This window comes from Brassica napus, chromosome A9, assembly GCF_020379485.1.
Source record: "Brassica napus cultivar Da-Ae chromosome A9, Da-Ae, whole genome shotgun sequence".
In the NCBI taxonomy this organism is placed as follows: domain Eukaryota; kingdom Viridiplantae; phylum Streptophyta; class Magnoliopsida; order Brassicales; family Brassicaceae; genus Brassica; species Brassica napus.
Window position 1 is genome coordinate 41,642,342 of NC_063442.1, and position 14,691 is coordinate 41,657,032.

General features: G+C 35.4%; 1 protein-coding gene, 1 long non-coding RNA gene and 1 pseudogene across 2 annotated transcripts; 1 reads left to right on the top strand and 2 right to left on the bottom strand.

Annotated features, from left to right (window-relative positions):
* Positions 1-255: 255 nt before the first annotated feature.
* Positions 256-3,408, bottom strand: LOC106401945 (annotated as a pseudogene).
* A 3,287-nt stretch (positions 3,409-6,695) lies between these two features.
* LOC111198915 lies at positions 6,696-10,916 on the bottom strand. Its single transcript, XR_007316695.1, has 5 exons — positions 10,412-10,916; positions 10,245-10,322; positions 9,529-10,166; positions 9,336-9,442; positions 6,696-6,896 (listed from the first exon to the last, which is right to left on the bottom strand). It is a non-coding gene; the product is annotated as an uncharacterized LOC111198915 (long non-coding RNA).
* Positions 10,917-12,823: 1,907 nt separating this feature from the next.
* LOC106402051 (peroxidase 4) lies at positions 12,824-14,615 on the top strand. Its single transcript, XM_013842692.3, has 4 exons — positions 12,824-13,136; positions 13,228-13,419; positions 13,789-13,957; positions 14,053-14,615. The coding sequence occupies exons 1-4, from the start codon at positions 12,939-12,941 to the stop codon at positions 14,442-14,444; spliced, it is 951 nt and encodes a 316-aa protein (XP_013698146.2). The 5' UTR covers positions 12,824-12,938; the 3' UTR covers positions 14,445-14,615.
* Positions 14,616-14,691: the final 76 nt, after the last annotated feature.

Consider the following 14,691-nt stretch of genomic DNA (forward strand, 5'->3'; position numbering starts at 1 on the left):
AGAGGTCCGGATACCTAGATTATCAAAAAATTTACAAATAAATCTCATTGTTACAGTGGTTTGAAGGATTTAATATTATATCTTATAAATAATGGGTTCAATTCTTACTAAGAACATCATTTTCTAACTATGAGTAAAATAATAAATTGTATTAAGCTGGCATTGGATACATCAACTCATACCGGAAAATGTACTTTGCTAACAAATTATACGATCGTTCAAGACGTTAAATTAAAACTAATGCATATTTCAAAATAAGGGAAAACTGAAATATTATATATAATTAATTAGCGGAATTAACTAAGATGGTTGAAGAATCCATAGGAGCCCCGGTTCGAGATTCCACACTGACAACATCATAAAAACAAGGAAAACCAACTTGACGAAACTGAAGTACTAAAGAGAGGATACATAATCCCACTTCAATAGTTGACAACGACAAACACGAAAAAAACTTATAAATAAAGTCTCCATGGAACCCCAACAACTTATCTTTGCATATGATCATCTCAAGCTCTTTCAAATGGATGATTTGGTTGTGAAAACTTCATCTCAGTGTCTAAAGGAGCTGGGTTACGACCACCACGACCATTTACATTACTCATAACTCTTCCATTAACGCCTAGAAAATCCAAAGTCAACCTATCAGAGCCTCCCATGCTAAGATTGTTACCGAAATGAAGGTCGAAAATGCTGCTACCAGATCGACCTTGTTGATCTGTTGTCGTAGCTAGAGAGTTCATTAAACCATGAAGGTTTCCATTCACATTTTCTCCAAATTCATTAACTACCGCACTTGACGAAGATGAAGAAGTTAACCCTCTTAGCAAAGCAGAAGGATCGTTGTTTTCAGCACCATCAGCGAAAAGTGAAGGAGCACTTATCTGATCAGAGTTCTTGATATTGAGCTGAAAGTTTCCGAGGTTAAACAAGTTGTTGTTGTTATTGTTGATGGTATCACCAAGGCTGATCATACCGTGCTGGTTCAAGAGACTTTGATCATTGTGTGCCAACAATCCTTGGTTTGAAGAGCATTGCATGAGGAAATTGTTTGGGCCATGATAAGGGTTTGTGGGCTGAGGAATGAAGTCTTCAAACTTTTCGGAAGATGAACGGTTCAGATTGTAACCTGCAGCTAGAGGGGTAAAACCAGTGTTTGAGTTGTTACCGAAATGGTTGTGCGAGAGAGCGGAAGAAGCACCGCCGTAAAAGCCATGTCTGCCACCACCTCCACTAGCGGCTGCTATTGCCGTGAAGCTCACGGTAGGGTTTCTTGCTGACTCTTGTATTAATGCATCACAGAATGCCCTGTGTGTAATGTAACTGTCTCTTCTGCAATATCACCCCAAAGAAGTAATTAAGATAACGGTCAATATTACAGTGTATGTATATAAAAAATGAAAACAAAAATATTTTAGAAATTAAAAAGAAATACAAACCCTAGAAATGTAAAGTGGTCGTTAACCACTCCTATATCACGCAGACCACAATATTCATTAACTAAGAAATTAAACCAACCCCTCCCCTCTAATACATAAAGCACATACTTAATATAATAATTCTATATAATGATGAGAGAGAAAGAGGAGAGAGAGAGAGAGAGAGAGGGGTGAGACCCACAAGAAGAGGAGTTACATGGAAAGAGGAACCTGCAAAGGTGAAGAAGAAAACAAAAGTGGGAATGCATGGAAACAAATCCAACTCACATGTGACCAAATTTAGCATCTTTTATTTTTCTCCTTTCATCTTTACTGTCTTCCTCACTTACTCTACTCATTAGCAACCAACCAAATAAGTTGATAGATCCTATGTGCATATATGCATATGTGTTCATGTCCCTATGTAGGAAATATGATATTCCGTGACCAATATAGATGATGATATCTAAACGCGTAGATTTCAGTCACAAATCAAAATATATATAGAGAGGGCACCACACTCATGCATTATACATAGCTTGCATAATAATTCGTTAATAATTAATATTCACTGACCGACATGCCTTTTTAACTGGAATTTCAAGCAGAAGCCAGAGTATGAACCTTATAAATTTAGAGCCGACATGTAAACTCGAAGTAAAAAATGCTTCTAGTTTCGAATAACAAAATGATGACCGCTATAGACTATGAGATCTATGGACTAACCAACACGTTTTTATAAAGATTATTAACATATACATGTTCTTTTCACACTAAAGTATTAAATTATTAATCAATTCTAATTTCATATGATATGAACAAAATAATTGAATGGAACCAAGAAAGATAGTTTACCTAGAGAAGATGGTACCACAGTCACATCGATACTCTTTGGTACCACAAATTTTAGAGTGAGCTTTCCAATCAGATTGAACAGCGTAACGCTTAGAGCATTTCTCGCAATTCCACTTCTTCTCACCGTGTTTCCGGTAATAATGCTTCTTTATTCCGGTGAGGTCTCCAAGAGCACGTGACGGGTCATGGTGGACGCACGTGGGCTCCGGACAAATATACACCTTCCTCCTCACTTCTTTGTTCGACTTTTGTTTCAGCTTCCATGGAAGGTTGTGTCCTCTCCGGTGAAGCTGTAGATTCTGTTCTCTTTGAAATCCTTTGTTGCACACTTCACATAGGAACCTATTTGTTGCCATGATCGTCTTTGGAGATAACGCTATCACTTCAGCATCTGGATCTGTTCAATCAAAAGAAAAATATTTGAACACTAGAACAAAAACCATTACTCAAGAGATAATATCATATAAGAAAATTGAATAGACTAATCTTCTCGTAAAAATTGTTGAATAGATTACAATAATTTCTAAATAATATATATCTACGATTGAATGATGATATTCCTAATTCTTGATTATCAAGAATGATAACAAAGAAAAGTGATTAAAATTTAGGGTTCTTTTCTTTTTGTATTTCCTCCCAAAAGGAAACCTCTTCACTGAGGCCTATTGATTTTTTTTTTTTTGGGAATTTGAACACACACACACACACTTATATGTTTGTGTATGACAACAAACTATAAATAAGAGGTACTCACATGAGTTTCCAGGTTGGTTTCTTCGTTTTTTGGGTGGTGGTGGTGGAGCAACGGAGTTGGGTTGTTGGATCATCGTCATCGCCGTCTCTTCACGGTTAAAGTTGTTTGATCCGGTGGCGGCGCTGGAGAGGAGGAAAGACTGAGTGGAGGATGATGAAATTGTGTTGTTGTACGATGAAGACATCTTCTCAAGTTCTGCTTTTGCTTAATCTACAAAGATCCATTAATAAAATAATTTAAAAGTGAGAGAGAAGATAGAAATGAAATATGATTCAGAAGAAAACGAAAGTAAGGAATTAGAACAGGAAGAAGCCATAGAGATTGACGACATGAAAAAAAAAATTATATCACTAGAAGACATTTACGAGAACATAGAGAACAAATATAAATCCAAAGAGTTGTTTTTAATTTGTAGTTTTTGATAGAAGACATACTATAAGTTGTTTTTATTGTAACTAAGTCTTGAGATGCAGAGAAAGAAACCAAGAAGAAAAAGGTCAATAAAAAGCTAAAACTCAGAAACAAAGAAAGAAACCAAGTAGATGATGATAATGTTAGAGGATGAAGAAGAAGCCATAGGCAAATATAATAAATATACAAATACACACACCTTAAAGAAAAAGCCCTATCACTCTCTATTTCTCTCTCTTTCTCTCTTGCTTTGTTGCTCTGTTTTTGTTTTAATAATTGGGATTGAGTCTTGTTAAAATCTTATTTTATATAGCTACAGTCCATTTCTCTTTTTCACTACTAATTAAAAAATTTAATGTTTTTGAAAAAAAACAAAGTAAAATTTGGTACGTTTCTACTCTGTAACGTATGGTGGTTTGTTGATTAAGCTGCGTCATCATGATTTAACTATAGTTAATTTACTTTGTAATTTTAAAAAATCTACTCCTCTTCATTTGTGAACTAATCTAAATTTCACTTATAAAATATTCATATATAAAAATCCTAGTGTTACATTGCCATAACATTAATATCTTAAATCATTTCCCTTTATATTGCAACATAAATTTAAAATTAAATAAATTGGAAACTAATTTTAGTCTTTAATTAAAAAATTCGGTACATTGTTATTTTAAACCTTTTTCAAAAAGAATGGGGAAGATTAGAGTTTGTGTGTCATTGTAAAACAGTGAGATGTGGGCACATGCAGGTGTGGTCAGGGTGGCACCTCATACTCCTTCTCGTGTCTCTCTTATGGCTTTAACAAAGCCTTTCTCTTTCTCTTCATTTAACTCATAATTTTAATTTGTATCTAAACAACCAAATCCTTCACTACTTTTCATCTATTTTCCTGTTTACCTAGAATATTATCTTCCACCACTAGCCACGACAGAGTACACAAAAATAAGTACTAAATTTGTTTCAATTATATGACTTTATATATAATTTTTTATTTATAATGGATGAATTAAATTATTAATTATGTTATTTTTATACAACGAATTTTTTATTGGTAATCTGCCATAATATCATTTTTAATTTCATTTTTTTTTCAAATCACTTTTTTTCATTTTTTGTTTGTTTGCAACTATTGCTATCTATTTTTTTTTGAAAATTTACTTATAAGATAAGTACATACATAGTGGTTAACTATTTTTTCATTGTTATATTAAAAAAATTATTTATTTTATACATTAATATATTGTGTACATATGAAAATATACGGTACATTGTAAATACAAAATATATTTTAGCATTACAAAGAAACCAAGTTTACCAAAAGCTTATATTAAAATACAACAAATTAAACAGTAAAAATCAGTTGTAGGCGTGTGCTCCAGTGTATGATGGTATTAAAGAGTATTAGCTCAATTATTCATATTTATTTCATTGTAACTATTAATATCCTATTAATTACAATTGTTCATTTATATAAAAATACTAAACTAGTGATAAAAGTAACTATATTTAACATGTAACAAGAGACCACTAGTGACATTTTATATTAAGATAAGTCTAACTCTTAGTCGTTATGTATTAACTCAAAGTCATGTTTTGGCCTCCCTACTAAAAAGGTGAAAACCAATTAATATGGTAATGAATACAAATATAAAATAAATATTTTGTAACTAACTCATTGTAATTTTCTCTCTTCTTTTGATTTTTCTCATAGTTTTTAAAATGCCCCTTGTAGATGTAATGTAACTGCTATTTTTATGACTGTGGGACTGTGTAGAATTCACGAGCTACAATGCGCATAGCGCTCTACCTGAATTAGTTTGACAATTCAGTTTCGTGTTGCTTGTGGTCTACAATAAGCATAGTGAAAGTTCTAGTTTTAAAATAATTAATCAAATTAAATTAATAAAAAAATGTAAATATCAGAATATGATACAAGCATCATTATAGTGTTACCGTCTATACTATTAAAATAAAATTTGATACAATGGCAACCAATCCTATACAAACTTGAACTCAAAATTTTATCAGGTTTCTCCTAACATTGTTATCCGAAACAAGCCAAAAACCAAAATAACCAAACTGAAAGCAAATCCAAATTAATAAATAATCGAATAATTCATATTTCGTTTGGACTAGAAAACTGGAAAACCAAAAACCACAACTGAACCAAAACCGAACCAAAGTCAAAAAAAAAAACTGAAATTTTGAACCGATCACACACCACATGGTTGGATCAATTACAAGCACGACGGGAATGGATTTTAACTTGTAGTATGTGCAAACCTTTTTTTCCTCCGTGGTATCATCATAGTCCTAGTACCAGAAAAGACAGGAGTTTAACAAATTCTGTACCGAGATAGTCATAGTGTTTATAGTCTGAGAAACACTAAACTCTAACTTCGGACTTTGAGCTAGCTTAGCTTCTACAGCCTTCTACAGCTTCTACAGCCTTAAGATAGAAAAGTTTGGAATGATCACCCAACAAGAGGATATCCAGGACTGAATTGAGTTTACAGCATCAACTAAAAATATAGACCAGAGAAAATTGTTCAGGCTAAAGTTCTACATGGGCTTGATAAACAAAAGCCCACAGTGATGTTACACTTTTTAACATTGAGCCGTAACGTAGTCACCAAGCTATTAGCGAAAACCCTATTCCGAGCATCACATTCGAGTTTGATTTGTTCGATTGGAAGATGATTGTTGCTGCTGCCTTATGCATTGGCTTTGGCATCAGACTGAGATTTGCCAGCAGCAGCGAAATGATGTTAGTTCGAATTAATTTTCTCTGCTCAAAGATTTCTTTTGATCGGGTTATCATATACTCACTGATATTATATGTTAAATGGTTGTGGATTTTACAAGTCTTGTTGGACAAGTTAGGTTGGTAGATTTCTTGTTCAAAACTCTCAAAGGCCCAATTAGGTTCAGTCCTAGGATTCTTGTTTTTTCTTTACATAATAAAATTCTTGGATTTAAGTATTTAACTAATTAGTTACTATCCATTAAAAATTATACCAGCTAACCAGTGCTTTGTGAGAGTCGACAAGAATTCATGACTTAAAACACGAACACTCCTGAAAATAATGTTCTCCCTCATCTTCACCAACACTGCATCTTCGACAACATCAAGTTTCTCCTTCTAAACTACACCCACCCACCCCCCCACCCCCCCCCCCCCCCCCCCCCACCAGCACACACACGAAAACATATATATATATAGTATCAAGATCATATATACAAATAACACACTCACGTTCTTTATTTTAATCTGAGTGATAAATATATATATAGTCAGCGACTAATAGATATGACGACAGCTAAAAACAAAAAGAAAAAAAATATCAAATTGAAAGCAGTAATATAAGCTGTATCATCACGATCTTTCTACAGCTGTTTGCATTATGTTCAGAGCGAGCAAAATAGCACCCAAGGAAAAGGATAAAGTCGCACCCCCCCTGCAAAATGTGACAAGAGAAACATTCTGAGAAAGTACATATTCAGTAGCGCCCCCAATTGAGCGAACGTAAAGGCGAAAACCTAAAATTTCTGAGACTGAAATTCGACGCTTCCACCGGTGTTAGTCGTCGCCGGTAGGTCTTGCCTTCTCGTGGTGACCTGTCTCTCTCCTTCCTCAGCCATGGATTCGTTGGATGGCTTCTCAGCTCCGCCGTCGTCAACGGATGCGTCTCCTCCTTTTACGAATCCGTCTCTCACTTCGGATTTAGTTGCAGCTCCTCTCCCTACGTCATCTCCGCAATCTCCTCCCTCTTCGTCGCAGGAATTACCCGTGAGTACTCCATCTACGGTTCCAGAAGGTCCCAATGGTACGGTTCCTTGCGTTTCTGATTGTGTCAATGGTACGGGTCCTCATGGAAGTGATGTGGTGACCTGTGACAATCAATCTCCTCCTGATACTGGTGCTACCGCCTCTGCTTCCCACGACTCTGGTATAAGTGCAACAATGGAAAATGCTTCTACGGTTTGCACAAAAGCTCTTTTGTCAATCACGGTCCCACTTCAGTCTTCCTCATCTCCCATATTGCTCCTCCGGATCCCGTGAGTTTTGTTCCGTCTTTGGGTTCATGGGCTAAGCCGCTTTACTTCAAGCCTCCTGCTACCCCACCAGAACAAAGCACTCCGTCTGGCTACGACCCTGCTATTGTTGGGATCCAGTTAGCGGCTATGTGGCCATCGCTCAATGACGAGATTTTGAACAAGCCATTGAAGGGCAAGCAATCATCTCCCTCTCTGCAGCCTCCGATAGAGAAGCTGCCACCTCCTGAACTCAAAGCTGATGGAACTTTAAGATTTCCGTGGGCTGCAAGACTAAGTCCTCAATCGCGTAATCTCTACCGGGCAGCTACGCCAACTTACAGACTCGATGGTACACCAGAAGTATCTATCCCTTCTAAAGTGCTTAGACTAGGACCTGAGAACAAAGATGAATATATCATAGGAAAGTTCCATAGGTGTTTTTTACCTCCGGGCGGTCTTGTACATGCTGTAGTAAACAAGATTTGGGGCATGAGTTGTAAGATTACTTGTAAGAAGGTTGGGGATTCATCTTTTATGTTCCATATCCCTCACCAACCCACTCGTCAATGGATCATTCTGAGAGGAGTTTGGCATATTGATGATTGCTTACTCTTTGTACTTCCGTGGATTCCAGAGGGTTCTTTCAAAATTCCAGAAATCTCCACTCTCCCAGTTTGGGTCACTCTGAAGAACATACCTGATTGCTGCTACTCCAGATTAGGAATAAGCCACGTCGCCTCAGGTCTTGGAGAGCCTATTCTAACCCATAAGCCTCGTCTGGATCCTACTAGTATGGGAGAAGCCAAAGTGTTAGTAGAAATGGAGTTGGATAAGGTTTTTCCGAAGCTTATTGCCCTTGATGATAAACAGAGCAGTATTTTCTTGGTTAATGTGGACTATACGTGGATTCCATCAACTTGTGAAAGATGTGGAAACTTAGGCCATAAAGCGAAGAGATGTCTTCTCCCTTCTAAGCCTCAACATGATCCAAACTTGCAGCAAAAAGAAAAGGATGAAATTAATGATGAGGTTCCTGTTGTGGATATTGATCTCATCTTACAGCAAAGAGAAAAGGACACTCCCTCTTCAGCAGCTCCCTATCTAAACAACCCATTGATTAATGGTGCTTCCCTGACTGCTGTTTCAGCACATGATATTCCTCTACTTCATCAAATGAAAGAGCTCAATGTCCCTTCTGTAGTTTCAGCCGCTGAAATAAGCCAATCCTTGCAATCTGATTTGGAGGTAGCTCCTCCTCTCTTTACGGTTTCTTCTGATGTTTCTGTGGATTGCCAAGGTACACCAAACAACACTTTATCTCCATTAGTAGATTCTCAATCTACTCCCATTACCGCAGCCATTATGGATTCAATTCCATCAAACATTATCAACAAGGTAGTCCAAACACCATCCATTGTTGATCCTTTAACCACATCACTTCAAGTTAGTGAATTTGAGAGTCCTTCTTGTTTCACTGTGCTAGAAGAAGTGGATGAAGTTGAGTCAGAGCATATGAGCTCTCTCAGCTTGACAAGGGGTGGGAGAGAGACAAAACCTCCTATCAAATTTCAAGATTTGGAATGGAAGACAATGCAAGGGAAAGGTAAACGTGACCGACGTGGTCGTGGATCTTCTCGCTAGCTACTCTCTTTCATTTCTTTGGTTCTTTCTAGTTTCGGCCTAATACCATTTGGTTTGAGACTTATTTAATCATGAAATGTGTTTCATGCAAACTTTACCAAACTCTAAGGTTTTGTAACCTTACCTTGTAATCGTTTATGTTTTTAATTGAAAGCCTTTAGTCAAAAAAAAAAAGAGTACATATTCAGTAATTAAAATAAATAAGATATATTTCTTACTCTGATTCTGATTCCAAATTCGTAACCAATTCGTTAAGTTGTCTATGTCCACTGAAGAACTGATATGCGTTTCCTATCGTAGGATCTCCATCTTTGTCTCTCTCAGCCTAGAGTAAGATGTAGTAAATTCACATTTCAACTAGCTACTAGCTAAGTGAAACCATGAAATGAAGATTAAAAGTTTAAAACATACCCTACCAACAACAGTCAAATACGTGCCAATCTCAAGAACTTGAGAACACTTTTTACAGTCAATATCAGTAATCTAAAAAGAAACACCAACATTGTTATTTAAGCCCAGAGAAGAAAAAAAAGGAATTACTACAGGACAAGTACCTTGATTTTTTTCATCAGAAACATGGCTTTTAAAGTATGCAATGACTGGTTCAGTAGAGCAGTACGTTTTTAAAGTATCATAAAATCCTGCGGCATATTGGTAATTCAATACATAGACTCGAGCAGTACCATCATCCTATCATCGTTAAAATAGAAGCAACTAATTACTTAAAAGGCTATATGTTTGTGAATTTGAGGAAAAAAAAAATAATGTCATTTATGAAAACATATCTTACCAAATACCAAGGAACTTCCTTACGGCTCACAAAAATGGTTTTAGATTCCTGTACTGCCGAATCAAAGAGCTTCGTCTCCTCAAACTTAACTGAATCCTGAAGGAGCACCAACAAAAATTATTCAGTCAATATCTCTCTTGGATAGATAAAAAAAATTAAAAAAGGCAACACAAATCTTTACCGTTTCCTTGCTGATGGTTCTGCTCGAGTCCGGTACTGCCGAAACAATGAGATTCATCTTCTTTAGCTCAAGTGAAACCTGAAGGGGCATCAACCAATATTATTCAGTCAATGTCTCTTTTGGATAGATAAAAAAAAAGGGAACACAAATCTTTACCATGTCCTCGATGATGGTACTGCTCGAGTCCGGTACTGCCGAAACAAAGAGTTTCATCTTCTTTAACTCAAGTGAAGCCTGAAGGAGCACCAACCAACATTATTAAATATTAAGTCTTAGTCAATGTCGCTCTTGGATAGGAAAAAAAAAGGCAACACAAATTTTACCCTTTCCTTGACGAAAACACCCAAACGGCTGTTCTCCACGGTTGAGTTTGATCCAACTGTTCCATGTACCACAACAGTGGGGTATTCTATCTTATTATTTTCAAGAAATTCCTCTGAAATTTTTGGAAAAAAGCATCAATTTTACAAAAGCAAAAACATACCGAATCCTTTAGAAAAACATCAACTTATAAAACCTTCCCAATCCTTTCAGGTCATTCACCGGTATAGCTCGACGTAAAAGCTTACAAGTCCTGAACGGAACAAGTAGTCGAAATCAACAGTGAGCAGATCCGCAGATACATTTTATTTAGGAACTGACTAACATCTTTTTGCTACTGCTTGAAAATTTCATTAGGGAGGCAAAGCCAATGCATAAAGCGGCGGCTGCAAGATCCATCAGACTGCAACAAACGGATAGGGACTTTTTATGTTGAACCGAAGGAATAAAATCAAACACTGGGCTCAAATATGTACCGCCGAAAGATGCGCTGATGAATGAATTCGCCGAAATCTGTAAATATTTTTTTGATAACTTTTTTTAAAAAAAAGGTGTTTTCACCTCTTTGCCGGGAACCCAAGCATTGTAAATAGTCCCTCCCATCGTGAGTTGAACCCAAGTGGCGGAAGTTACAGCTGCAACCCCTTTACCACTAGGCCAACTCAACGTTGGTAAATCTGTAAATATTGATTGCGATAATATCATAATAGTAAACAGGTCAGGTTCGGTTAGAGTGTTTCTGGGTTTGGATCAGGTTTAGTAAATATAAAGTGAAATCCGAGTATGCCGGATATCCATTCGGCCGTTAGTTTCTCCCCAAATTATGTATCAACCACCACATATGGAGTTGCATGTTTATTACGTATACATGCATGATTTAGTGTTTCATACGTTTCATTTTAAACATTTTCAGAAAAGGTCAATTCAACTATGTTAGGCTATTAAAATAGATTTTTTTTTGTTCTCTATTGGTTCTTTATAATAAATAGATGTCATATTTTTCTGTTATAAAAAGGATAATTTTACTCTATATATAATGTCAAAATAATATTCTTAGATAATAGAGAAAGTATAACATTTCATTATTTTAGAAGAATATACTAAAACAAAATGTATTTATATTTTAATCTTTTTAATAAAAAAAAATAGAGATAAAATGAAGATGATCTTTGCTAAAGTAAACGTATTATTCCAAACTGTCTTTTATGCTGCCTCAAATCAAATAGAAATTCAAACCCAATGGCATCTATTTAACTAGTTACTTTTTGAAAAGGTTGAAATTTTTTTTTTCTTTTTGAAATAAATTGAAAGTCATTATATTTCTCAAAACAAATCCATATATGAAAAAAGACCGGTTTTGCGTAGAAATTGTTATTACACGTCAACATTATTTGTATATAATACTGAACGTATACTTTTTGAAAGGGATGTTGTAATTCACTACGACAACTGAAAAGCAAATATCAACATGCCAGGGTCAGGTTAAGTCATTTTTTTCCTCTTACCGTGAAAGATTTAAATAGTTAGCGAGAAGTATATTTGTATGGTCCTACACCCAATTCTTTAAACAAAACAGTAATGAATTGCGTGTATGATAATGTAAAAATAAAATCATTTAGTTTATATCAATATATTCACAGTGTTTTTGTTACAAACACGTAATTTTGTACGCTTTCTTTCTTTTATTAGTTAGTAATCATAGGTATCTAACTAAGTAACAAGGGACACCTAAAACTTACCGAAAGAGGAAAAGCAAAGAAGAACAAGCTAAGAAGCAACCTCGGCGCTACTTGTATTTACGGTATGGACAATTCCATATAACATTAAGATTCTCTCGCTACTATTTCAAAGTCAAAAGTCAATTTTCAAAATTTCGCGTAAGCATAACCGTTTTAATAATTATACCAAGCTTGGTTCGGTCAACGCAGGCCATCTTTACATAAATCTAAACCTATAAGTCGTATACTTTTAAGTGTTCTTTTGATTAAAACTAAGTAATGCAAGAGTTGAAAATGTAGAGGTCGTAATGAAATACTCCGAATGACACTCTTATCTTAAAAACGATAATCTTACTAATCAAAAAACTTTGCTTTAAGTTAAGATTGTTGATTCCAATATAAGATGTAAACTGTTTTATCAAAGTAAAGTTTAATATTCATCGTAATTATATTATTTTAAATTACTGAATCTAAATAAAGAATATTATCGTTATTGTTTTTCATTATTAGTAAGCAAAATAATAAACCTAAAAGGCAAAATACACTACTAGAAAATACGTATTTGAAAAGGTCAGAAGGGCTTTCACGCGCTCCCGCAGCTAAAAGCGACCGCAAATGATTATTGCTTGATTATTTCTTTTGATAATCAATTGCTTGATTATTTCGCTCCTATATATATCACTTATTTCGTCTCATTTCTATAACTCAAACCAAATAAATATCTTCAATTCATCAAATCACTAATCAGCTAGTTCTTTACAATATTTGTTTTGTTACTTCCATATTTAACAAAGTTTCTTTTTATAACACTATGGCGATTTTCAAGATTATTGTGTTGTTATTAAGCTTGCCTTGTTTCTGTCAAGCACAACTTTCTCCTACTTTCTACGATCAAATTTGTCCAAACGCTCTCTCAACCATCCGATCCTCAATCCGAACCGCCATCAGCCGTGAACGTAGAATGGCTGCTTCTCTCATCCGTCTCCATTTCCACGACTGTTTCGTTAATGTATGTGATTAACATATTATATATATAACATGTGTGTTCATGAGCATGCAAGTCTAAAATTTGTGTTTGGTTTTCATTTTTTTTTTGGTAGGGATGTGATGCATCGGTCATGCTCGTGGCAACTCCAACAATGGAGAGTGAAAGAGATTCAGTGGCAAACTTTCAGTCAGCGAGAGGATTTGAAGTTATTGATCAAGCCAAATCTGCTGTTGAGAGTGTATGTCCTGGTGTCGTTTCTTGCGCTGATATCATTGCCGTTGCCGCTAGAGACGCGTCTGAATACGTAAGTTCTTATCACTCTCTCTAGACACATGCATGCATAATTAATTATACTATCTCAAACATACTAACACGGTATAACGCGTTATTTTTTTATATTAAGATAAGGATTTTTTTTCCATTTTTAATGTAAAGTTTATTTAAGTGCTTCATATTTTTTTTTCTCTTTTGTGTTTGAATTAATTTTGCATTATACGAATGACAGTTTACCTTAATAGACATTTATAAAGGTTGTTTATAGTTTGAGAAAAATACACTACTATAACAGCTAAACGTAAAGGCAAACCAAAAAAAAAAACAATTGCATAATACCACTTTTTTATTCATTTTCTCGTAAACTAATTTAAAAAAAATTGAAATATATCATCAATAGGTAGGAGGTCCAAGATATGCAGTCAAGGTTGGTCGGAGAGATTCCACCACTGCGTTTAGAGCTATTGCAGATAGTGGCGACCTCCCCAGTTTCAGGGCAAGCCTAGACGACCTCAGTGATCTCTTCCTTCGAAAAGGTCTAAACACTAGAGACCTCGTCGCTCTCTCAGGTTAGTCCCAATAAAAAACACCTTTAGTCAGCTTATTTATTGTCAATTTCTCTCTTCAAGAGATTGCTTATGACACACGTAAACACTATTTACAGGAGCTCATACCTTAGGACAAGCTACGTGCGTAACATTTAAGGAAAGACTTTACGACAACTCGAGCGACATTGATGCCGGATTCTCCAGCACACGTAAGCGTCGCTGTCCGGTCAACGGTGGAGATACAAATCTAGCACCTCTAGATCAAGTTACACCAAACTCGTTCGACAATAACTATTACAGAAACTTGATGCAGAAGAAAGGACTTTTGGCGAGCGATCAAGTTTTGTTTGGAAGCGGAGCTTCTACGGACAGTATTGTGTCGGAATATAGCAGAAACCCTTCTAGATTCGCGTCTGATTATGCAGCTGCAATGATCAAGATGGGAGATATTCAGACACTTACTGGCTCAGCTGGCCAAATCCGCAGAATCTGCACTGCTGTTAATTAATGACATACTACTACTCTTGTCCGAGAAAGCTTCAAGACTTTAAATCTCATGTCATTATTTTTACATTTACTCATTTTATTTGGTTATTGTTGCAATTGTATGTAACTAATTCCTTTATTAATTCGTTTGTTATTTGGAAATCACTGGAATAAATAATTTGTTTGTTTTATATAGACTATTATATATTCGTTTCTTTTGTGCAACCATATTCTTTATTCATAAAAACTAACACTATATAAAAACTAAT